Source organism: Gopherus evgoodei, chromosome 9 (genome assembly GCF_007399415.2).
Source record: "Gopherus evgoodei ecotype Sinaloan lineage chromosome 9, rGopEvg1_v1.p, whole genome shotgun sequence".
NCBI classification, from domain to species: domain Eukaryota; kingdom Metazoa; phylum Chordata; order Testudines; family Testudinidae; genus Gopherus; species Gopherus evgoodei.
This window is the reverse complement of record NC_044330.1, coordinates 1145941-1170023: the sequence shown is the minus strand read 5'-3', so window position 1 is coordinate 1170023 and position 24083 is coordinate 1145941. Positions and strand designations below refer to the sequence as shown.

General features: G+C 40.3%; 1 protein-coding gene across 4 annotated transcripts in view; it reads right to left on the bottom strand.

Annotated features, from left to right (window-relative positions):
• Positions 1–24083, bottom strand: part of ACAP2 (ArfGAP with coiled-coil, ankyrin repeat and PH domains 2) — a 144552-nt gene that overhangs the window by 43006 nt on the left and 77463 nt on the right. For 3 of the 4 annotated variants that reach the window (XM_030575847.1, XM_030575844.1, XM_030575846.1), the window contains 5 exons: positions 23466–23578; positions 15343–15363; positions 11791–11842; positions 9713–9813; positions 4747–4852 (listed from right to left, as the gene is read on the bottom strand). In XM_030575847.1, the coding sequence (XP_030431707.1) occupies positions 4747–4852; positions 9713–9813; positions 11791–11842; positions 15343–15363; positions 23466–23578 (393 nt within the window). The remainder of the gene's footprint in view (positions 1–4746; positions 4853–9712; positions 9814–11790; positions 11843–15342; positions 15364–23465; positions 23579–24083) is intronic. The other variant, XM_030575845.1, reaches the window with a different exon arrangement.

The following is a 24083-nucleotide window of genomic DNA, read 5'->3' as shown; positions in this document are numbered from 1 at the left end:
CAGATGGTGATAGAACCCCTTACTGCTCTTGGTGATCTCCAAAGCATCACACTTGCTCCTGTGCACCTTACCCTCATGGCTGGGAAGTTTAAGTAGGGCTAAGTCTTTAGGACCTGAGCATGAGGACTCATCTGATTTGGAAGGAGTTGGGGAGGGATCCTCTCTCTTGGGAACAGACCTGGAAGGGCATTTTTTCTTGTTTCTGTGACAGTGTCCCCAACTCTCATGAGAAGCCTGACATAACAAGTCTGTAGCTTTATCAGACCTGGCCTCTGCTCCAGAGCTTATGCTCGGAGGAGTGCTACTCAAGTGTCGAAGCCAGCGAACTGGGAACTCACCCCGGCCTTGATCCAACTGAGGTCTCATTGCTTTCTCCATTATGTATTTCCTCAGTCAAAGCTCTCATCCCTCTCAGGTCCACGGAGGAAAGGCAGAGAAACGTGCCTCTCTGAGGCTGTAAAGATAGCACTGGTGGTCGTTGCTGACCAAGCAGCAGCAAGGACAAGAGATTTCTTGAACCCTGGGCATAGTTCTCCTCCCAAGAGGGGAAATGCAGAGGGTCTCTGGTGCAGGGAAAAACTGATCTACACTAACTATAAAGAGACTACCAAATACACTAGACTAAGAACTAGATGCAATTATATTTATAGATTAGAAAGAGTGCAAAGTTATCTTCAGACACAGGAGATTCCGACTCAGGCCACATGATGGTAAGAAGGAACTGCAGAGGCAGGTGGTCTGTACCTCCCCTTATACCCTGGACGCAGACATGGACCAGGGTTCGGGCATAGACCAACAGACGCTACTTGAAAGGGTTTTGAGTCGCAAGCACTCGATGTACACGCATGTCACATGTGGAATACACAGGGACGAATACGGTTAATCCCCCTACAGTAAGGTAGATTAAAAAAAATAAGTATTTGAAATTTTATTTTTAAAAATAGGATTTTTTTTATTTAAATATAGGTTTATTTTTAAAAAATGAAATCATTTAAATTTGAAACTTTGACAACCTATGTTAAGGAATAACCTTAGTGTAATCTATTAAAATCAGATACATTAAACAATAGTAAGCAGTACGTTTGTGCCAAGTTTCAAAGAAAGTCAAACCACTGAACTGGTGGAAGTCACTGGTTAAGCACCTGCACGCAGAATTTGCTCAAGTGCTAAATCAGTTTATGATAGCAGTAACCTTTTTTACAGGTACACAGAGAATATTTTCTTAATTTCAGTTTATTAAACCAGTTCAATTAAAAAACGAGTTCATTCAAAGTTAAGAAAACATTTGGAAGATGAAACAGCAGGAAAGCTTGTTGTCCTCTCCCAAACTATAAAACAACAATTGGGTGTTGGAGAATGAAAGCTACTAGTTCTAAAACCTTGAAGGACATAGTGACCAAAAAAATTAGTTCAATTCACTAATTGAAAATACTTGTTTAATAAATCAGTTTTAAATGCAAGACATGTTTTTATAATCATTTTCCCCTTATGCATACAGCTCATTTTATTTAATAAACAATTTGAAATGTTTGTGCATTTTAATTGTTTGAATTTCCATCCAAATACAACTTGACACAAATCACAAGTTAAAAAACTAATTTTACTAAATAAAAAAATGTATCATTCACCACTTTCTAACATAAAAATGTTAAAATTAATACTCCGAATAAACGTAAGTTAAGCTATATAACTGCTTAAATAAATGTGTGTAGATGATAGTGTATCTTCCTAGTCAGAATAATTGGGTAAAGACTATATTTAGTTACAAATCAACATGTTTTAATAGTTATCAATGAGAATCAATCTTTCTGTAGAAAAATAACTTAAAAATACAAATACAAAACAAGATTAAATCGATGACAGTCTCCTGCTTGCTGATTTAAATAATTATTAAAAATCAGTTATTTAAAAAGTGACTTAAAATCAATCCACCTTGCTTGATTTACATTGGTATGTTTGTCTTGTGGACAGTTTCCTGCTTTGAAGCAAGATGTTAAGGCCTGCCAGCAAACAACTCCTCCTGGTGGACATCGGCCTGCCAGTATCCAGGCTGTGAGGTTCAATTACTCCAGGTTCAGGTGTAGCACCTGACTGTTATCCTGAGAGAACAGGCAAGGCAGACTCAGTGAGATGACTGGCCTCTGAACTGAGTCTCATCAGCTAGGAGTACCAGAACTGTCTGCCCCAAGCGGAGGCTATCAGAACACCGTCCCTGAATCCTGCCTGAACTTTCACAGGACCTGGAGAAAAGCATATATGAGGTCTGGAGACAAAGGGATGAGGAAAGCTCCTGTAAGGGATCCCAGACTCCTCCTCTGGAGCAGAGCCTCTGGCATTTGTCATTGTGGCACAAACAAGCCTATTGTTGGGTAGCCTCATCTGCAAAAGACTGCCTGGAGGGCCGAGGGACCACTCGTGGCGAGTCTCTGCTGAGCTGGCCCACCAAAGTGTTCCTCAGGCCTGGGAGATGGAGAACTACTGCGTGACTGGTGCTGAATACTCCATAACCACAGACTCATGGCTTCTTGGCACAGGAGGAGGATAGGGCCCTTCCTTGCTTGTTGATGTAGTGCATCACTATGGTATTGTATGTAGACACTTGCATAGGGAGACCCTAAAGGAGAGGTAAGAATACTCTGCATGCCAGCTGAAATATTTGGAGTTCCAACACACTGATATGAAGGAATGACATGAGAGCCAAGCATGATTTACTGAATGTGATTATCCAATTTGTATGCACGTATCATTTCTGAATCTGAAGTTAGAAATACAGACTATGTGTCGATTGCAAAAGTGTTTGCACGGGGAATGCCAATGAGACTGGCTGGTTAATCAATGAGCCATTAGGGAGGACAACAGGACTTAGAAGATGCTCATCTCCCATCTTCCTGAGACGCTGCTTTGAAACTGCAGGGTCATGTGGTTGTGTCACTTGGTACTGGACCACATCTTGGCCTGCTAGTATTTTTCCACAGAAGGGGTGGAGACCAAACTGAGAAACAAAGGATTCCCGCCATATATAAGTTTGGTAGAAAGCAGGGTCCCCATTTTACCCCTGGGAAGGAGGGTGGATGGGGGGCGGTAGGAACTCACCCCCTTAAGTAATTCCTCATGTCCTCGTTCCAAATCTCCTGTAAAAACCAGAAGAGCCCAGAAGGTGCTATCATTGTAATTCCACTATGCACCTGAGGAATAAATGCCCTGTGCTGAGTGGGAACAAGAAGCAAGCAACTCCTGGAAATGCTGCTGCACAGAGGCTCCTCAGGCAATTGCCACTTAGCACACAGGGTTTGTAAAAATAGCGACTGCACAGCCTGGCAAGAACCACATAAAGGCTGTCTGAGTAAATGGCAAAGAACTCTATGGGTGGAAGGATACTGGCGCAGAAATTTCTGTGGTCAGGAGAGACCTTGTTCAGGAGGATGACATACTGCCGGGACAGATGGCAGAGATTTTGTTAGTGTGTGTGTGGGGGGGGGGGGGGGTCACAAAATCCTTGTGTCTTTGGCTCAAGTGCACATTGAAATTGAGACTTTGCAAGCTGAATTAACAGTTGCTGCTGTTCCCCATAACCCAACCCAAATATTATTGGAGAAGGACTTTTTGAATGTGGCTCAGGCTGTCCAGACCAAAGGGTAGGGCCCTGTACTGAGAGCAGGATGTTCTTACCATGAACCGCAGGAATTGTTTATGTTCCAGGACTATTCAGATGTGGAAATAAGCATCCTGCAGGTCAGGAGCTCATAGCATGCAGTGGGGGTTGATGGAAGCTAAGGTGACTGTCCAGAACTTGGAACATCAATGGAGGAATTCAGACAGCACAGATCTAGGATGGGGTCTCCTCCCACCACTCCTCTTTAGTATCAAGTAGGAGAGGGAGTAGAAGCATTTTCCCTGAATTCTTGAGGAACTTCCCCTATAGCTCCCAGTTGTTGTCGTGAGCCGACTTCCAGTTGTAGAAGTGCCTCATTAGAAGAGTTCTTGAAGAGGGATGGAAGGTGGAGGATGGGTGTGGGCAAGCTGAACAGTTTGAAACTGGGTGAGAACCTTTCTTCACAACCTCTGGAGCCCACCAGTCCAAAGTCATCGTTACTCAGACTTCTTTGAAACAATAAAGGTGGATGCCAAACAGAAACCCAGAGGCTGGATCCACAAATGATTTAGCTGAGTTCTCAAGTGTCCCATCCAACCTGCTTCCTTGGTGTCTGTCCCTGCTGCAGGGTTATCAAGGATGAGATCAATGAGCACTGCTGGAGGAACCACAGACATTTCCTCAGTAGCTCTGAGGAACATTGCTGGAATTGTTGCTAGGACTGGTATCTGAATGAGGATCAAGATCTCTGTAGTTGATGGTACTGTTTACCCCTGGGCTCTGGAACACATGCTAGTGCTCTGCAAGGTGGCTGAGGCGACCTCACCCCTTACTCTCTCATCTATAGTGGGAGCAGAACCACACCTGCACTCTGGGAACCCTTAACAGACACTGTCATTCAAAATAACCCAATCTGTGCACATGGGGAGCATGCACTCCAGCAATGAAATCTGCATAGATAATTACTCAAAGAGTTATTGATTCAAAACATAAAATGGTCAAAATAACCTTAACTAGATGAAAAGTTAATTCAGTAGACACAGATCAGAGACCTCACAAAAATAATTAAATTTCTTCTACAATTCTCACTTAAAGAAAAAAGTATCAGAAATGGTTTACCGTATTATTGGCTCTTGAAAGGTAAATATACTTGCCTCAGACTCATCCCCCTTCTCTCTATATGCCGTAGCAATACTGGTCTGAACTGCCTTAATCCATGCCTGCCGCAGCTTTTCAGAATCAGCCTGGAGCATGCAGCTTCTGTGAGAAATAAGACACAGACTAAGATTCAAGCAAGCTGACCAACTGGCTCAAAAAAGAGACTCACTCATTAGAAGCCAGACTCTTAAGCAAGTTTTATGTTAGGAACTTTAACGCATCCTTGCATACATACTACACCACACAGTTACTGTTAACAGCTGACGTGTGCTTGACCCTTCACAAACACAGAATGAAGAAAGAACAGGAGTACTTGTGGCACCTTAGAGACTAACACATTTATTTCATCATGAGCTTTCATGAGCTACAACTCACTTCTTCGGATGCATAGAATGGAGCACACAGACAGGAGATATTTATACATACAGAGAACATGAAAAGGTGGAAGTATGCATACCAACAGGAAGAGTCTAATCAATTGAGATGAGCTGTCATCAGCAGGAGAAAAAAATTTTTTGAAGTGATAATTAAGATGACCCATAGAAGGTGTGAGGAGAACTTAACATAGGGAAATAGATTCAATTAGTGTAATGACCCAACCGTACCCAGTCTCTGTTTAAGCCTGAATTAATTGTATCTAATCTGCATATTAATTCAAGTTCAGCAGTCTCTCTTTGGAGTCTGTTTTTGAAGTTTTTAGTTGCAAAATTCCCACCTTCAAGTCTTGTCACTTTAGTGCAAAAACAGATTGACAGAGCCAGAAGAGTACCCAGAAGCCACCTACTACATAAACCTGGAAATCCTGGACGCCCCGTCATCTCAAGCATTGGCACCTTAACAGCAGGATTGTCTGGCTATGTGGACTCTCTCCTCAGGCCCTATGTTACCAGCACTCCCAGCTGTCTTCGAGACACCACTGACTTCCTGAGGAAACTACAATCCATCGGTGATCTTCCAGAAAACACCATCCTGGCCACTATGGATGTGGAAGCCCTCTACACCAACATTCCACACGAAGATGGACTACAAGCCATCAGGCATAGTAACCCCGATAATATCACGGCTAACCTGGTGGCTGAACTTAGTTATGGGTGAGGACAAAGTCACAATTTCACATTTGGGGACAATATATATTTTCAAGTCAGTGGCACTGCTACGGGGACCCGCAGGGCCCCACAGTATGCCAACATTTTTATGGCTGACTTAGAACAATGCTTCCTTAGCTCTCGTTCCCTAACGCCCCTACTCTACTTGCACTACACTGATGACATCATCTGGACTCATGGAAAAGCAGCCCTCGAGGAATTCCAACGTGATTTTAACAATTTCCATCCCATCAACCACCTCAGCCTAGACCAATCCACACAAGCAGTCCATTTCCTAGACACAACTGTTCTAATAAGCAATGGTCACATAAACATCATCCTACACCGGAAACCCACTGACCGCTATACTTACCTACATGCTGCCAGCTTCCATGCAGGACACAGCACACGAATTATTGTCTACAGCCAAGCTCTAAGATACAACCGTATTGGCTCCAATCCCTCAGACAGAGATAAACACCTACAAGATCTATCAAAAATTCTTAAAACTACAATACAATATCCACCTGCTGAAGTGAAAAAACAGATTGACAGAGCCAGAAGAGTACCCAGAAGCCACCTACTACAGGACAGGCCCAACAAAGAAAATAACAGAACGCCACTAGCCACCACCTACAGCCCCCAACTAAAACCTCTTCAGCGCATCAAAGATCTACAGCCTATCATTGAAGATGATCCCTCACTCTCTAAGATCTTGGGAGACAGGCCAGTCCTCGCTTATAGACAGCCTCCCAACCTGAAGCAAATACTCACCAGCAACCACACACCATACAACAAACACTAACCCAGGAACCTATCCTTGCAACAAAGCCGGATGCCAGCTCTGTCCATATATCTATTCAAGTGACACCACTATAGGACCTAATCACATCAGCCACGCCATCACGGGCTCGTTCACCTGCACATCTACCAACGTGATATATGTCATCATGTGCCAGCAATGCCACTCTGCAATGTACATTGGCCAAACCGGACAGTCTCTACACAAAAGAATAAACGGACACAAATCTGACATCAGGAATCATAACATTCAAAAACCAGTGGGAGAGCACTTCAACCTCTCTAACCACTCAGTGACAGACTTGAAGGTGGCAATTTTGCAACAAAAAAAACTTCAAAAACAGACTCCAAAGAGACTGCTGAACTCAAAATAATATGCAAATTAGATACAATTAACTCAGGTTTAAACAGAGACTGGGAACGGCTGGGTCATTACACCAATTGAATCTATTTCCCTCTGTTAAGTTCTCCTCACACCTTCTATGGGTCATCTTAATTATCACTTCAAAAGTTTTTTTTCTCCTGCTGATGATAGCTCATCTCAATTGACTAGTATCAGAGGGGTAGCCATGTTAGTCTGGATCTGTAAAAGCAGCAAAAAATCCTGTGGCACCTTATAGACTAACAGATGTTTTGGAGCATGAGCTTTCGTGGGTGAATACCCACTTCGTCAGATGCATGTAGTGGAAATTTCCAGGGGCAGGTATATATATGCAGGCAAGCTAGAGATGAAGTTAGTTCAATCAGGGAGGATGAGGCCCTGTTCTAGCAGTTGAGGTGTGAAAACTAAGGGAGGAGAAACTGGTTTTGTAGTTGGCAAGCCATTCATAGTCTTTGTTTAATCCTGAGCTGATGGTGTCAAATTTGCAGATGAACTGAAGCTCAGCAGTTTCTCTTTGAAGTCTGGTCCTGAAGTTTTTTTGCTGCAAGATGGCCACCTTAAGGTCTGCTACAGTGTGGCCAGGGAGGTTGAAGTGTTCTCCTACAAGTTTTTGTATATTGTCATTCCTAATATCTGATTTGTGTCCTTTATCTTATGTCCAGTTTGGCCGATGTACATAGCAGAGGGGCATTGCTGGCATATATTACATTGGTGGACGTGCAGGTGAATGAACCGGTGATGGTATGGCTGATCTGGTTAGGTCGTGTGATGGTGTCGCTGGTGTAGATATGTGGGCAGAGTTGGCATCGAGGTTTGTTGCATGGATTGGTTCCTGAGCTACAGTTACTATGGTGCAGTTACTGGTGAGAATATGTTTCAGGTTGACAGGTTGCCTGTGGGCGAGGATTGGCCTGCCACCCAAGGCCTGTGAAAGTGTGGGATCATTGTCCAGGATGGGTTGTAGATCCCTGATGATGCGTTGGAGAGGTTTTAGCTGGGGACTGTGTGTGATGGCCAGTGGAGTCCTGTTAGTTTCTTTCTTGGGTTTGTCTTGCAGTAGGAGGTTTCTGGGTATACGTCTGGGTACATGCATCTGACGAAGTGGGTATTCACCCACGAAAGCTCATGCTCCAAAATGTCTGTTAGTCTATAAGGTGCCACAGGATTCTCAATTGACTAGACTCTTCCTGTTGGTATGCATACTTCCACCTTTTCGTGTTCTCTGTATGTATAAATATTTCCTGTGTGTTCCATTCTATGCATCCGAAGAAGTGAGCTGTAGCTCACGAAAGCTCATGCTGAAATAAATCTGTTAGCCTCTAAGATGCCACAAGTACTCCTGTTCTTTTTGCGTATACAGACTAACACGGCTGCTACTCTGAAACCTGACAGAGTGAAGATGTTCCCTGTCTCAAAATACTCAAATCTAAATGATGGGACACCTCAATAGGACACCCTGAGAAACCCAAAGGATGGGTTAATTTGCTGTTGAATTTCCATGTGGTTATCCTGAAGTTTCTGCTTTGCATCCTCACCTCCCATTTACCTGCATGACTGACTAAATAGGACATGGACATCAGTCCTAGAAAAGGCACAGAGTTCTGACGTCTAACATACGAGACTGAATTCAAAGGCAGGAGACTTCAGAGATTTAAAAAGAGTAGGAAAAACTGCTGCCCACACTAACGTTCAGAGAAAACAAGTCATCAAGTCTCAGACTGAAGGGTTGAGAAAGCGTAGCTGGGCAGAAGCCAAATAAAGGTAGAATTTGGCCACTGGATGGGGGAGAAAGAGCAGGAAACAAATTTTAAGATGGAGAAGCGAAAAAAAAACACCACACACACACACACCCCCGCAAGAGCAGCTGGCCTTGTAACACAAGACATTAAAGTGACACGAATGTCCAGTTCTTGCACATGCAGAACTGCCTTTCCTCTCTAAACACACTAGGCAGTATTTTATACTGCATGGTGCTGCTTGGGCTAGTATTGACTTTTAAAAAATTCAATATTTTCCTTTTATTCAGGGGGAACTGAAGTGTTCCCACTGAATAAAAAGTATTGCAGAAGCAGCTATTACAGAAATGCTGTGCTTTATTCCTGAATGTAGAAATTATCTGAAGTAATTGGAAGACATTTTCTATACTATTAAGAAGCAGCCTGACAGTACTGTCCACAACTGATCCATTTAGCAGCAATCTGCCTACCAACTGTACTACTGTATAAAGAGCACCAGGAGGGTGGAAGGGATAGCTCAGTGGTTTGAGCACTGGGCTGCTAAACCCAGGGTTGTGAATTCAATCCTTGAGGAGGCCACTTAGGGATGTGGGGAAAAATCAGTACTTAGTCCTGCTAGTGAAGACAAGGGGCTGGACTTGATGACCCTTCGGGGTCCCTTCCAGTTCTAGGAGATATACCTAAGGATGCATTTTTATTACAAGTGCAAAAAGCAGACTAAATAGTCACTACTGCTGCCCAGAAATATCACATGCTCCAAGTCACAGAAATTAGAGAACAAAGCGATTGAGATTCTTTTCCCATTGTGACCGCTCCCAAAACAGAATCATAGGATTGGAAGAGACTTCAAGAGGTCCTCTAGTCCAGAACCCTTCATGGCCTTCTTGAGTTCCAAGTCTGAAACTGAAATGTAAAACTTGTGTTATATATGAACTTTAAAAAAAAAATTACCCCTTACTTTGTTGGAGAGACCACCTCGAAGCAGAAACGTCTTTCTATGTCTTCACAATGCTTAACTGTGCAAAGCCGCAAGTCTTCAACAACTACTGTGGGATTATCCTAGAGAGGGGTAAAATGAACAAAACAACTGAAGTTTATGGTGAGGGAAGACACTTACTGAAACCACTGCTAGTCTCAACTGCTTTCCAATTTTCCCTTTCATCAAAACAGATTGCATGTGATATCCATAGTAGAAGTTAACCATTAGTGTATGAAAATTTACTACAGACTTGAGAGAACCCGCCTTTTCCTATAAATTGACTGTGTGATTGAAAGCTGACATTTAAACACCAGAGTGGCTCAACTGAGTACCACTGCTTTTTCTGAGAAGAGAATAATTAGCTTGCAAATCAGACCGAGAGGGGTCACAATTAAATGTGACCACATTTCACTGCAAGTGCAAAATCAGATGCTAGGTTGAAGCTGCTTTAAAAATTTGTTCCATAAAACAGAACAAAATCATCCTTAAACTAGCATCAAAGTATATTATTTGTTAAGGGTTCTACAGTGTGATCGTGGTAGAACAATAATACTGCTCACAAAACATTATCATGAAGCAGTTAGGATTGCCACACACTCCCATATCTAACAAACCCCCAAACGGAAAAAAGAAAAAAGGTTAAGCCACCTAATCAGTACATTCATTCTTCCTGTCCATCCACAAGCATATATCCAACCATTACCAGAGCCACCTTACACAACAGACCACGCACCACACCCAGCTGCTGGCCACAAGACACTGGACTAGATGGACCTCTGTTCTGATCCACTATGGCAATTTCAAACATTAACTCTGCCCCCTCTCCCCCGCACCCCACCCGCCACTTCTGGCCTTCTGCCCACAATCCTTTATTAGACTCTTCTCCCCCAACACTAATAATTGTGGTTGTTGGGTGTAGAAGTTAGTTGTGTGAAGAACGGAGAATTTGGTACAGGCATATTTGCTGAAGGGAATGAAGAAGGTTGGCCTCCTTGGGCTGCAGGTGGTGCAGAGTGAAGGATACTCTCCATGATCTGTGGTATTTGGTAGCTGTGATAATAGTAACGTGTGTGCTTGTGAGTAGAAGAGGGTACGTATATAAAGTAACTTAACTTTGCATAGCCTTGCTTTTGTGGGTTTGTGTCAGGCATCTTGTGTGTAGCAACCCCAAGTTCTTCACAATAAACCTTTCCATGTATTCCTTGCCTAGATTTTTTTTTTAATTAGGGGTAGGAGCTGCATAAGTAGGCAGGGAGCAGATCAGTATGGGTAGAAACAGCTGTTGATGGAGCATCACAGAATATTTTGTCCAGCAGCAGCTGCACATACCTTCCCTTGTAGGATAAAATCTGACCAAAGTGTAGCTTTTGACAGAGAAATTTTTATGTGGACCTGCCCACCTGCACCTCCCAAACAGGACTGCATGTTCCTGGCCCCAACCAGGTTTGTGTGCACACACAAAAATTTTCAGTTATAAGAAGAATATTACTTAAAAAAACAAACTACCTATTGCACCAGATTCGCCCAGGTGCCACCTCTCTCCCAAGTTCCATTAATTCAGACTGTTTTTAAAAGTGGTATCAGCCAACAATGAAAAGCAAAACTGTCAGTGACAAATTTAAACTGAAGCCCAAATTAAAAGTCTTCCTATTACAAATTTCTCAATGAAAGTGAGACAAACTGCATAGAAAATTCAGAGGGCATAAAAACTAATCCTATATGAAATTTAACAGTAACCAGCAGCCTACTTTCAGAGAAAAACAGGAGTTTATGCTCATTTTAGAATGCAGCCCTACCTGCGGAATCACTATCAGGCGCCTCAATGAGGCTAATGCGCACTTACAAATCACCTATCCTTCAGGGATCTCAGATTTACGAAGCTGATATTGCCCCATTTTACAGGCGGGGAAATTGAGACAAAGAAATTAAGTGGGTTTCTCAAGGTCATGTTGCAAGTGAGTGGCAGCATCTCTCAACTTTCATTCCTTTGCTCCAATCAACAGACCACCCTAATTCCCATTAACCACATTCTTGGGTATTAGAAGTACAGTACCTACCTTAAATTTTTTCTGGTAAACAAGCTGATTATTCTGTATCGAAAACCAGCGTCTATATAAATAAAGAGATATCCAAAACATTTAACTGATTTCACAGTGCTTACTAGTTGTAACAGATGAACATAGTATCTATGGAATCACACTGAATAAAAGTTCACAAAAAAGTTATGTCTCAGTAAGTCTTGACAAGTCTGCACAACAATGGGCTTTCATCAAAACAATGACAAAAGGAAAAACAAAGACAAAAGAAAAGAAATTAAGTAAGATTCACGTAAGTTAAATCTTACACAAGTGCATGCACATTATCACTATGTTAGTTAAGCAATTCATTCCAAAACTTTTACATTCCAATGTATGGTCACGGCTATATTTTTATGACAAGCAAAATTGATAAATGATTTAAAACATCTATTTTAGTTTACCAATAACACAAACTATGGAGTGGCTGGAAGCTGAGAGGTTAGACATTCAGACTGAAATCAAAGCACAAATTTTTAACAGAGGTAATTAAGCACTGGAACAATATACCAAGGATTCTGATGGACTTTCCATTATTGGCAAAATTTAAAAATCACGATTTGACATGTCTCAAAAAGATCTGCTTTAGTTCAAACAGGGAATTATTCTGGGGAAGTTTCAGGAACTGTGTTATGCAGGAGGTTGGACTAGGTGATCACTGCACTCACTTCCAGCCTTAGAATCTATGACTTCCTCACTCAAATATTTGAGAGAGAAGTTTTAGAAAATAACTTATGAAGTTGCTAAAACTACTGCAGTGTTGCCACCTGTTGCGATTTATTGCAAGTTTTCTAGTATTTGGTGTTTCTTAAAGCCCTAGATGCTAGAATCAAGAGACTGCATGAAAATCAATTTTTTTTTTAAAGCAAGTTCCTAGACCCCATTTTTGGAGAGAGAAGCTTGAAAACATGAAGCAAATGCATTCTGCAGGCTCAAATACCAGAAGGCAAATAAAATGACTCCCAAAATTGCCAATCTTATTTTTGGGGCCCTGACTCACGGTTTTTGAATGCTTGGGGTTGGAAATCCCACTACTATTCTGGAAAAGACTCTGCATAAGGACCCTGGTCCAGAACATCTGATTCATCACCAAATCAGGCTACTATACATGAAACATGACAAATATAACTGATTAACTGCCACTCTAGTTCCTTGGGATGCAATCACAAAACTGGAATCACTGAATAACTGGCTAAAGATTATAGAAAAAAACAAAACACAAAACTAATTCAGTTCTATAGTCAAAGTTGGACATACTTTGATCAAGGTTTATTTTAATACAAGCCTGTGATAAAGTGGTTATCACAAACATACTCATACACTATGCCACTTACTTTGTGCTGCCTGTTAAGATGAGAAACAATGTTATGTAAAGTGACATCAAAACATTGTCACATTATCCATGAAATTGTTTAATGCTGAACTCTACTTCACTACAAATAGCAACAAAACACCCCTATTTATTAAACCACCACAAGCACACACAAAAAATACTTAAGGAAGAACAAAGGGGGAAATAAGGTATAAAAAGAATTAGACTCATTCCAGGAAATTTTTATTGTGAAACGGTTAGTACTTCGCCTGTAGAAAGTTGAGATTCTACCTTTTAACAATTATATTTCCAAATGGTGTAGGAATATATTTAGTTTCAAAAAGCAAGATCTCCATTTATAAAATTATAAAGGTTAACTCTAAATGTGACTGAAATACTTACATCAAATATGGAAAGGGTTTTTTCAAGTTATTAACTACAGTATATTTCAGTCACTGCAATTGAAAAGGTATCACCTTTACCATCTAAAAGGAATGTATTAATCAAGCATGTAACCCAATCATTGTGTAGATTTCTAAGTAAAGAAATGGATAATTCAGCTACAAAGCAGGCTGAAAAAGGAAGATAAGCAGAGAATAAGTCTGTACATACAACCAGTTAGATACATGAAAAGCAACCCCTACAAAGCAAAGGAAAGTGCAGCCCTGCCACTAGAGATAACATGCAATGGAGCAAATCTCTAAGAATCACTTAAATAAGTGTGGTGAGTTTTATGAATCCAACACACTCCACTTGTACAGCTAACGTTTAGTGAATCTCTACAGTGAATAAACTCCAATCTGGCAACCATGGTATATCTGACAGTATAAATGTACAATATGTTCTGACACTTCTGAGGTCTTTTCCTGGAGGTTTTTTTACACTGCTCTACCTACCTTTTACAAAAAGTCAAATTAAAGAAGCCCACTCATTTACATTTTTAGAGATGGGGAAAAAATGTCACTGAAAATGAAACCCTTTATTTGGTATAGTATATGCTATAACGAATACTCAACTTCTGGCTTTACTTTAGCCCCAGATCTATGCCAAATGTGTAAGTGAATGTATTAGTATTATAGCATTTTTTGAAGTGACAGCTACAAAATACAGTGCATTAAGGTCACTCGTAGCACCACAGTGATTTCATCATTAAGGACTACCGAGATTTTTTAAAGCCAATATTTGGGCCCATCTTAAAATGATTAGATCCCATTAGGGAAGTTCTCTGGTTTCTAATCCACACTGAGAAGGGCGTGGTCCAAAGACAAAACAGACTTGCACCTCATTCCACTGTTCCTACATTACTCGGATGCAATGTCCCTACTGTGGTCCTGGGATTGATTGTAAATGGTGTGGAGACGAGCTGTGTTGTATGTGCTGAGCTTTATCAACCATTTGTTTTAAATACACCATTCTATTACCAGAAAATATGGGGGAAGGGACATTTTGTGGGGGCATAAAAAATTAGTTTTGTTCCTGCTCGCTCTCTAGTAGCACATAACTAAAATGATGCTGCACCACAAGGCAGATATTTTGACATTAAATGCTTCTATATCATTCAAAGTAGCCATTAAAATGGCTAATTTCACTTCAACTTTATCCAAAGGAAAGGAAAAATAAAAATCAACATTTGCCATTTAGAAAAGAACAAAAAAATCAGCAAAGAGTGTTTTCATACTTCCAAGAACTACAAGAGAAAAAAGAGAGCAATGAGAAAAGAAAATTTAAAAAATGATGTCAGTGTCTTTACTAGAAACTTAAATCAGCTTTAACAACTTTCAAGAGGGAGTCATTTTGTTTATTGTTTGACAGGCATGCAGCTGACTGAATCATCTAGGCCCAGAGAATTAAATAGAATGATTAAAAGAGAAACACTTGAAGTCCCAATCCTGCTCCCAGAGAAGTTGCTAGCAAAACGCCCATTGACTTAAATGGGAGCACGATAGCACTTTTAACATATATTCTGGAAAAGTCTGACGGTGGAGACTAAGATTTTTGGGGAGAGGGGTGTTTTAAGCTCCTCTGACTATAAATGCAACAAACCTTCTTATCAATTTAAAAGGTGCTGAGCAGCATGTGTGCTCTCAATTCATGCAAAATCCCTCTGTTTTCTTAACCAGACACTTTATAACCATTGCAAGTAATCAAAATGAAATGCAGGGTTAATGATGAGCTTTCACGTGCCAAAGAACATTGGGAAGGTATAAAAAGCTGGTTGGTACCTGATGTGATCTGGCTTTTTCCTGTCATGTGAAAAAATGGGGCAGGATTAAAACATAAGGGAAAGGAGGGAAAGGAATGAAAATGCAAAATGAGCAAAATAAGTGAAGAATTAGCATGATATGAAAACCCAGCAGAATTCAAAGATAAGGCTTACTGTGCCCAATCTGACAAACTGCACAGAATATAGAGAGAGTACTACTTCCTAAGGGGTTTGTTTCCACCTACCATGTTCACTCACATATACACCACTGATAAAAAGTGAAGGAATTTTTGTAACATATTCCATTTCCAGGAACCCAAGTAATTTTCCATACAGTGCATCACACTAAGAATAGAGGGTGGTTTCACTTCCTGAACCACTGACGAAATACGTGTGTATCTTTTAGTACATATAAAGATAACTCTTACTCCAGCAGTAATCTGCATACCTTTCTTTGCAAGCTTTCCATTATAAAAATATTACATTTTCGCTCCCGTAGCCACTGAAATCCATCATCATGTATATGAATACTCACAGAAGTAGTATATAAAAGATTTCGAAATTTTTAGTTTGCAATGCTTCAAAAAGAAGGAGCAATGCATATGACCCCCATTCCCGTCAAACACACACACACAATTACAGAACATACAGTTACACAAAATGAAAATAAAGGGAGAAACACCCAATATTACAAACATTCAGAGAATGTCACCTAATTGTTTCGTCTTGATCGATAAAATAAAATTACAAGGCAACAATGTCACATTGGGTATAGATTCAATGATTTGCCTGGTAACCCGTCCACAACTTTCTTTATGAATCTTACACGCAGCCACCCACCCACCCAGTGCGGTGCAGTGCTAGCTGACAAATACTGATTGTGCATGTCTTGGTATACACCCCCTCTCCCCACCCTACCCCAAGACATGCACGATCAGTATTTGTCAGCTAGCACTGCACTGATCCGCTCCATACCCAATGAAAACTTACAATAGTTTTCGCTTGCCTTTAATCATCACTGGTCTTGAAAATGTAAATCATTATTTTATTGGGGAAAGGGGGCTTGCCTGTAAGCAGATCATTTCCTCAAAGAATCCCAAAAGCTGTCAATTTATTTTCTTACATTTCCATATGGTGTCTTAATCAAAGGTAATATAAACTTATTTAATTAGGGCAGCATCCATTTGATAGTTAAGGAAAAACAACGGTAGTTTTAAAGAGACAGTCTAATGTAAAACATCTTGGAAAGTTCAGAGCAAAACGTTTTTGTAAAAAGTGCCATGATTTTTACTCCAATATATTTTTAGGAAATAAGTTACAAAGAAGTATTTTAAAAATACTGAAAAGATGTAAAAGTGCTAATTGACAGGAACTGGGTGGAACTGGCAATTACCTTTTTTAAATATCACATTGCATTGAAAAACAGTTTGAGCTCCTGTCAGTAATGTTAATTGTATAGTCAATAAGAGTACTCTGGACTATAGCATCTGATTCGTGGCTAGCTCTGGAATCTCAGGAATATGAACACAAACCAAAAGCAAATCTTTTGCCCAGAGGATTGCACAATTCATAGATTCAAAGACTCTAGGACTGGAAGGGACCTCGAGAGGTCATCGAGTCCAGTCCCCTGCCCTCATGGCAGGACCAAATACTGTCTAGACCATCCCTAATAGACATTTATCTAACCTACTCTTAAATATCTCCAGAGATGGAGATTCCACAACTTCCCTAGGCAATTTATTCCAGGGTTTAACTACTCTGACAGTTAGGAACTTTTTCCTAATGTCCAACCTAAATCTCCCTTGCTGCAGTTTAAGCCCATTGCTTCTTGTTCTATCATTAGAGGATAAGGTGAACAAGTTTTCTTCTTCCTCCTGATGACACCCTTTTAGATACCTGAAAACTGCTATCATGTCCCCTCTCAGTCTTCTCTTTTCCAAACTAAACAAACCCAATTCTCTCAGCCTTCCTTCATAGGTCATGTTCTCAAGACCTTTAACCATTCTTGCTGCTCTTCTCTGGACCCTCTCCAATTTCTCCACATCTTTCTTGAAATATGGTGCCCAGAACTGGACACAATACTCCTGTTGAGGCCTAACCAGAGCAGAGCGGAAGAATGACTTCTCATGTCTTGCTCACAACACACCTGTTACTGCATCCCAGAATCACGTTTGCTTTTTTGCAACAGCATCACACTGTTGACTCATATTTAGCTTGTGGTCCACTATAACCCCTAGATCCCTTTCTACCGTACTCCTTCCTAGACAGTCTCTTCCCATTCTGTATGTGTGAAACTGATTTTTCCTTCCTAGGTGGAGCACTTTGCATTTGTCTTCGTTAAACTTCATCCTGTTTACCTCAGACCATTTCTCCAATTTGTCCAGATCATTTTGAATTATGACCCTGTACTCCAAAGCAGTTGCAATCCCTCCCAGTTTGGGAATACATGGAGACAAGCTGGCCAGTTTGGGAATTAAAGCAACCACACACCAGAAAATGAGAGCAAGAGAAAATCCCGCCCCCTTTTTTTTCCTTGACAGAATGTATATCATTGTGATAGAGTGATGTCACTGTAATAAAAGTGTAAAACTGGTTCTTGTGTCACTTTTACCTTTCATATTTCTAAATTACATTTCAGTGAGATGCCCAGTTTCTATATGTAAACAATGCATTCTATCACCTCTCATTTTAGACTTCAGAAACAGATAAAGTTACTGCATTTATGCCTAAAAATGCAGCAAACTAAAGTTAGATATGTACTTGTAAATAAAAATAAAGTAAGAAAAATGTATTTACAACAAATGGAAGAAAGGGGAACTTGATAATAATGAATACAAATCAGAAGTTAGGAATTATAGAAAATCAATATGGGAAGCAGAGGGACACAAGGAGAAATCCATCGTCAGTAGAGCTAAGGACAGTAAAAGTATATATTAGGAACAAAAAGAATCCTAATAAGCATATTGGTGCCAATGGTACAATTATCAATAATAATGCACAAAATGCACAAGTGTTCTATATATATTTCTGTTCTCTATTCGGGGAAAAACATTTGATGTAATCATATCATATGATAACACACTTTCCATTCCACTAGTAGCTCAGGAACATGTTAAACAGCAGCTAAAGTTAGACATTTTTAAAATCAGGAAGACCAGATAACTTACACTCAAGAATTTTAAAGGAGCTGGCTGAGGTGCTTGCTGGACCATTAATGTCAATTTTCAATAAGTCCTGGAGCAGTGGGAAAGTTCCGGAAGAAAGCTAATATTGGGTCATTCTGTTAACTCTTTTTAAACATTGGCACAATTACAAGCCTGTCTGTCTGACAACTGATAGCAGGCAAAATGATGGCATAGCTGATATAGGACTTGATTAATCAAGTATTAAAGTAGGTTAATATAATTAATGCCAGTCAACATGGCTTTTTGAAAATAGATCCTGTCACAGTAACCTGATTTTTTTTTTTTAAGATGACATTACAAGTTTGGTTATTAAAGGGAATAGTGTTGATGTAACATACTTAGACTTCTGGGAGCCATTGACTTGGTACTCCGCAATATTTTGATTAAAAAAAATTAACATGGCACACAGCCAATTTTAAATCCATTTAATAACTGACAAGTCTCACAATGTAGTTACAAACACAGAATCCTCGAACAGGTGTGTTTCTAGTGGGATCCCGCAGAGATTTATTGGTTGAATGCTATTTAACATTTTTATTAGTGACCTGGAAGAACACAAAACCAGCACTGAAAGTTTGTAGATGACAAAAATTAGGGGAGTGGTAAATAATGCAGTGGACAGGTCACTGATATAATGCTATCTGGATAACTGGGTAAGCTGGGAGCAAGCAAACAACATGCATTTTAATATGACTAATTGTAAATATATCCATCTAGGAAGAAAGAATGTAGGCCATGCATAGAGGATAGGAGATTCTATCTTGTGAAATAGTGACTCTGATAATCAACTGAACATTTGTTCTCAGTGCAACGCTGTGGCCAAAAAGGCTAATGCAATCCTTGGATGTATAAACAGGAGAGAGGTTATCACTGGTGAGACCCCTGCTGAATACTGTGTCCAGTTCTGGAGTCCATCCACAATTCAAGAAGGATGTTGATCAATTGGAAAGGTTCAGAGGAGCCACAGGAATGATAAAAGAATCAGGAAATATGCTTTATAGTGATGAACTCAATCGAGTGAGCTCCGTAAGGCTAACCAAGAGAAGGCAAAGAGGTGACCCAACGACAGTCTATAAAGTGCTAATGTAGAACGAACAAGGGGCTCATCAACGTAGCACAGAAAGGTCTAACATGACCCAATGGCTGGAAGTTGAAGCTAACTAAACTCAGATTGGAAATGAGACGTACATTTTTAACAGGGAGATTAATTAACCACTTGAACAACTTACCAAGGGTCGTGGTGGATTCTCCAACACCGACCATTTTTATAGCAAAATTGGAAGTTCATTTTGGAGCAGTTCTCTGGAGGTCAGACTAGATCACAATAGTTCCTTCTGGCCTTAGAATCCGTAACTGAAACAATAGCTGCCTTTTCCAAAGATTCATAGATTCCAAGGCCAGAAGGGCTCATTGTGATCATTTAGTCTGACCTGCTTATTTCCTTTTTAAGAAAGGAGAAAATGGAGCCAGTTGTAGACACTGATCAAAGTAGACAAATGACTAAATAGTCCATAAAGAATTACTTTTAATATCTTGATGTCATATTTTCAGTAGTAAGTTATAAACTATTAGCTAGATTATACAAGAGAAAAAAATGAATGAATATAGCACAAAAAACAACAAATGTTCTATCCTGACTCCAATACTAAATGCTGTGATGCCTTATACAGTCCAACATATCTGATCTTCCTCATTTCCAGAGTGATTGCGGGACATTCAACTAGGCTTTCACACGTGGGGAAATAACGTATCTGTAGTATACAAGAACTTACTGTGTTAGGCTTACTGTATACTTCCAGGAGGACTAAAAAGAAAATATAAACAAATCCAAGATTTAATTTTCCAGTGAAACCCAAAATGTTTCAGGCTTGCTGCAGAGCTGTTTATTTCAGCTCTCTCTAACAAGGGAGTATTTTCACAGTTGCCATTGTTTAGGTTTGTTCCAACATCATAAGGTCAGCTCAGCAGATTTGTGCTGACAGGATTTCATTGCATATCCTCCTGAAATTATTAATGTGGTCTCCATATGTTTATTTTATATTGGCATCTTAAAATATTCAATAAATTGAAATTATATCATTATTCAGGTACAGCCCCTATGTAGCTTCTATCAATAGCTATGAAACCATGAGGCAAAGAGCGTATTTGTCAGCTATTCCCCCATCATACAATTGCTGTCCAGCTTCCTTCCTTTCCACAGAGTTGGGTCTTTATTAGCACCACAGTCAAGGATCTAGGCAAAAGAGAAAGCTAAAGTTTTGGCCATGCAGACTCTCAATGAATGGGTATTTCCCCCATTCCCTGTCCCCATACGCATCTCTCAACAAGGTCTAGGAGGGCCTGATTTAAAACCCAGCAAAGTTAATGGGAATTGTTCCATTGACTTCACTGGACTTTGGAGCAGATCCCAAGCACCCAGGTGCACTGCCCTACGTCCCCCTCTCTCAAGCCAATGATGCAGTAACCAGGACAATGACCCTGTCTGTCACAAGCCAGATCCTTTCTCGAGCACTGATTCTCTCCTAAAACACTAGGGTTCAACTTAAACAGCCATGAAACACTGAGTCCCAACCCTTTTTCTCCAGTCTTCTGGGCTAAACATGGAAAGGCTATGAGGGGGGTGTGAACTCCAGTTTGCTGCCTGACAGTGCAGCACAGCTCTCAGCACTGGTCTGGGCCAGACCCAGCTCAATGCACACATTTAATGCACACATGATTAATCCCGAGCAGTCAAGACAGAAAAAGCCACTGTGTAAGGTACAGTGAAGGTACTACAATGGCACTAATCTAATAAATGTAGGACCAATCACAATATATACATAAAGATCTAATTTATTTATTGCTTTAGATTTAAACAGTATTAAAGAGCCACCTATTGAAAGAGCAGATAATTAAGTCTTACATCAACGTAAATGATCAACAGCAATTTGAAAAAAAAATATGAGGAACAATCTCATCCACCAGCAAACAATGAAGCCAAGTTGAAAAATAGTACATTACTTTTCATGAAAAAACCTTTCATTCAGTTCAGATTTCCCTCCTCCACACACACAATTGTTAGAAAGCAACAAAGAGTCCTGTGGCACCTTAAAGACCAACAGGACTCTGTTGCTTTTTACAGATCCAGACTAACACAGCTACCTTTCTGATACTTGACAATTTTTAGAGAAAATGAATCAAAAGAACAGTTTATTTAAACCTGAATACAAGGTTTTGATTCAGTTTTGGCATTTCATCCTCCTTTCTGTTTTTGAAGGACAAGACTGGTGAGGAAGTGAAAAAAAAACAACAAAAAAAACCTCTTCCATCTGAAACTAAAATGAATAGATTCATAGATTCTAGGACCGGAAGGGACCTTGAGAGGTCATCGAGTCCAGTCCTCTGCCCTCATGGCAGGACATGAAAGTTTGTTTTTATTTTTCTGTTGAAATATAGAAAAAGTTTTGAAGGAAAAAAGAAGTGTTGATAAAAATTGTAATTTTCTTTGAAAAAAATTCGTCATTGAGAAAATTGACAAAACATCTGACTACCTTTATAACAATTAAACAGTAACCAATTAACTCTGCCATCCAGGAAATCAAAGCATGAAACAGCCCTCTAACACCTCAGTCATAATCTGGAGATATTTTAACTATGGGGGAGAGCAAATCCTAGAGTATTGGGGCCCTTGCAGAGAAAACCCTACCAGCAATCCCCTCTTTTATAATGAAAAAGATCCAGCCGATGGCATTTAATGTTTTAAAACTGATGGATGTTAATTAAAAAAAGATCTATTCTATCACTGAACAGCACAACACAAAGTATACGCAGTTCCCACAACATACTCCAGTATGCACTGTCACTCTGAAGCACAATAGCATACAAATGGCTTAATATATGCACTAGGGCAATGCTAGGGGCGCATTACAACAAACAGGAGCACTGAATGGTCAGGGAAAGGACTTCAAACTGCAGAGCCGTAGTTTATAGTTTAGCATACATGCTGGAGGTTTTATCATTTCTAGAACTGCACTCCCTTGAAATCACAACTGAGGCGCACCAACAGCTGAGAAGAGCATGTAAATAAACTGTAAAATATTAAGAATAATATTTAATTTACTAACTTAACCCAAGGAAGATTAAGTTACAGCAAACAGACTACTTTTCAACGAGAGCATGGGGGAGGCAGGATAACACGCTAACTTGTATGCGCTGACTTCACACCTTTTATTGATTTTCCTTAGCTTTCCAGTGTCCCCATGTAGACATGGCCATTGGAGTCCCTCAGTATTATGCACCCCCCGCACCTTCCCACACACCCCTGTATATTTGCATTTAAACCACAAGTCTTTACACATTATTATTTTCCCAGGGTTTCTATTTCTAGATAATGACATGCTGTGCACAATCACGAATTATAATGCTGCACTCAAAGCAGCCCTGCTGATCAACTCCTCCCCCTCCCTCCCAGTGCCTCCTGCACACCACAGAAGAGCTGTTCTGCCACATGCAGGAGGCATTGGTAGGGAGAGGGAGGAGCAAGAATGGGGCAGCAGGAGAGGGGTGGAGTGGGGTTGGGGTCGGGGGTGGATTGGGGGCAGGAAGAGGCAGGAGTGTGGATTTGGGGCAAAGCGGGTAGATGGGGGCGGGATCTGGGGTGGAGCAGAGGTTGAGCACCCCCGGGGACAATTAGAAACCAGCACCTGTGGCGTCTATGGATTTCAATACAAGCTCTGAGATGAGGACTTGGAAAGATCTGGCCCTATGTTTGCAAACAAGCAATAAAACAAAATAAGAAATTTCCTTGAATTCTGTAAGTCACTGCAGTAAATACAACAGGCCAAATGGTGCACCAATTTATGCTTCAGGCAACTCTGTAGAATTAATGGGGTTTTCCAGGGTTCTAAATCAGCCCAGAATTTAACCTAATAATCAGTATGGTTACAAACCATAACAAGGAGAGTTTTTGAAGTCTTACCTGTTCCAGGTCTTGAAGGCATTGCTGGCTCGCTTAAAGAGATACCCTTCCATAACAATGCCATTGGCCGCATCTACATTGTATTCTAGCTTAGTATCATCACTGGAGAAATCCTGGTATTTAAAAAAAAAGAATTTCAAATGCCACTCAAAACATTTAATTTCAAACTGTGCAGATATTTGGCAATGGCATCATGCTTGCAATACCTATTGATAATTCTACAACTATTAGGCCCAGACACAACATTAATTATGTGATTTTTCAGGGAAGGTTTTAAGCACTAGAGTCAATTTTATTTCACAAAATCTATACCTGTCATAATGGCATTATATAATAAAACATGGGGAGTTTTACCAGCCATATTTACAGATACTTGTGAAAAAGAGCAGCATTCTATAGCTCAATAAACTGCACATCAGCAGTAGACTAGTGTCAGAAAAGCCAAGAAACTGAAAATCAAACTGAAATATGAAAACTTCGGTAATTTGATTAAAAGCAGTGCATCCAACTGTCTAGATACAAATGAGTGACTGAGTAACAATACCTGAACTAAGAATATATTTTCAGAAAGTGGCAATTAATCAGAAATTGTGGTAACCACCAGGCCTTTACTGGAAT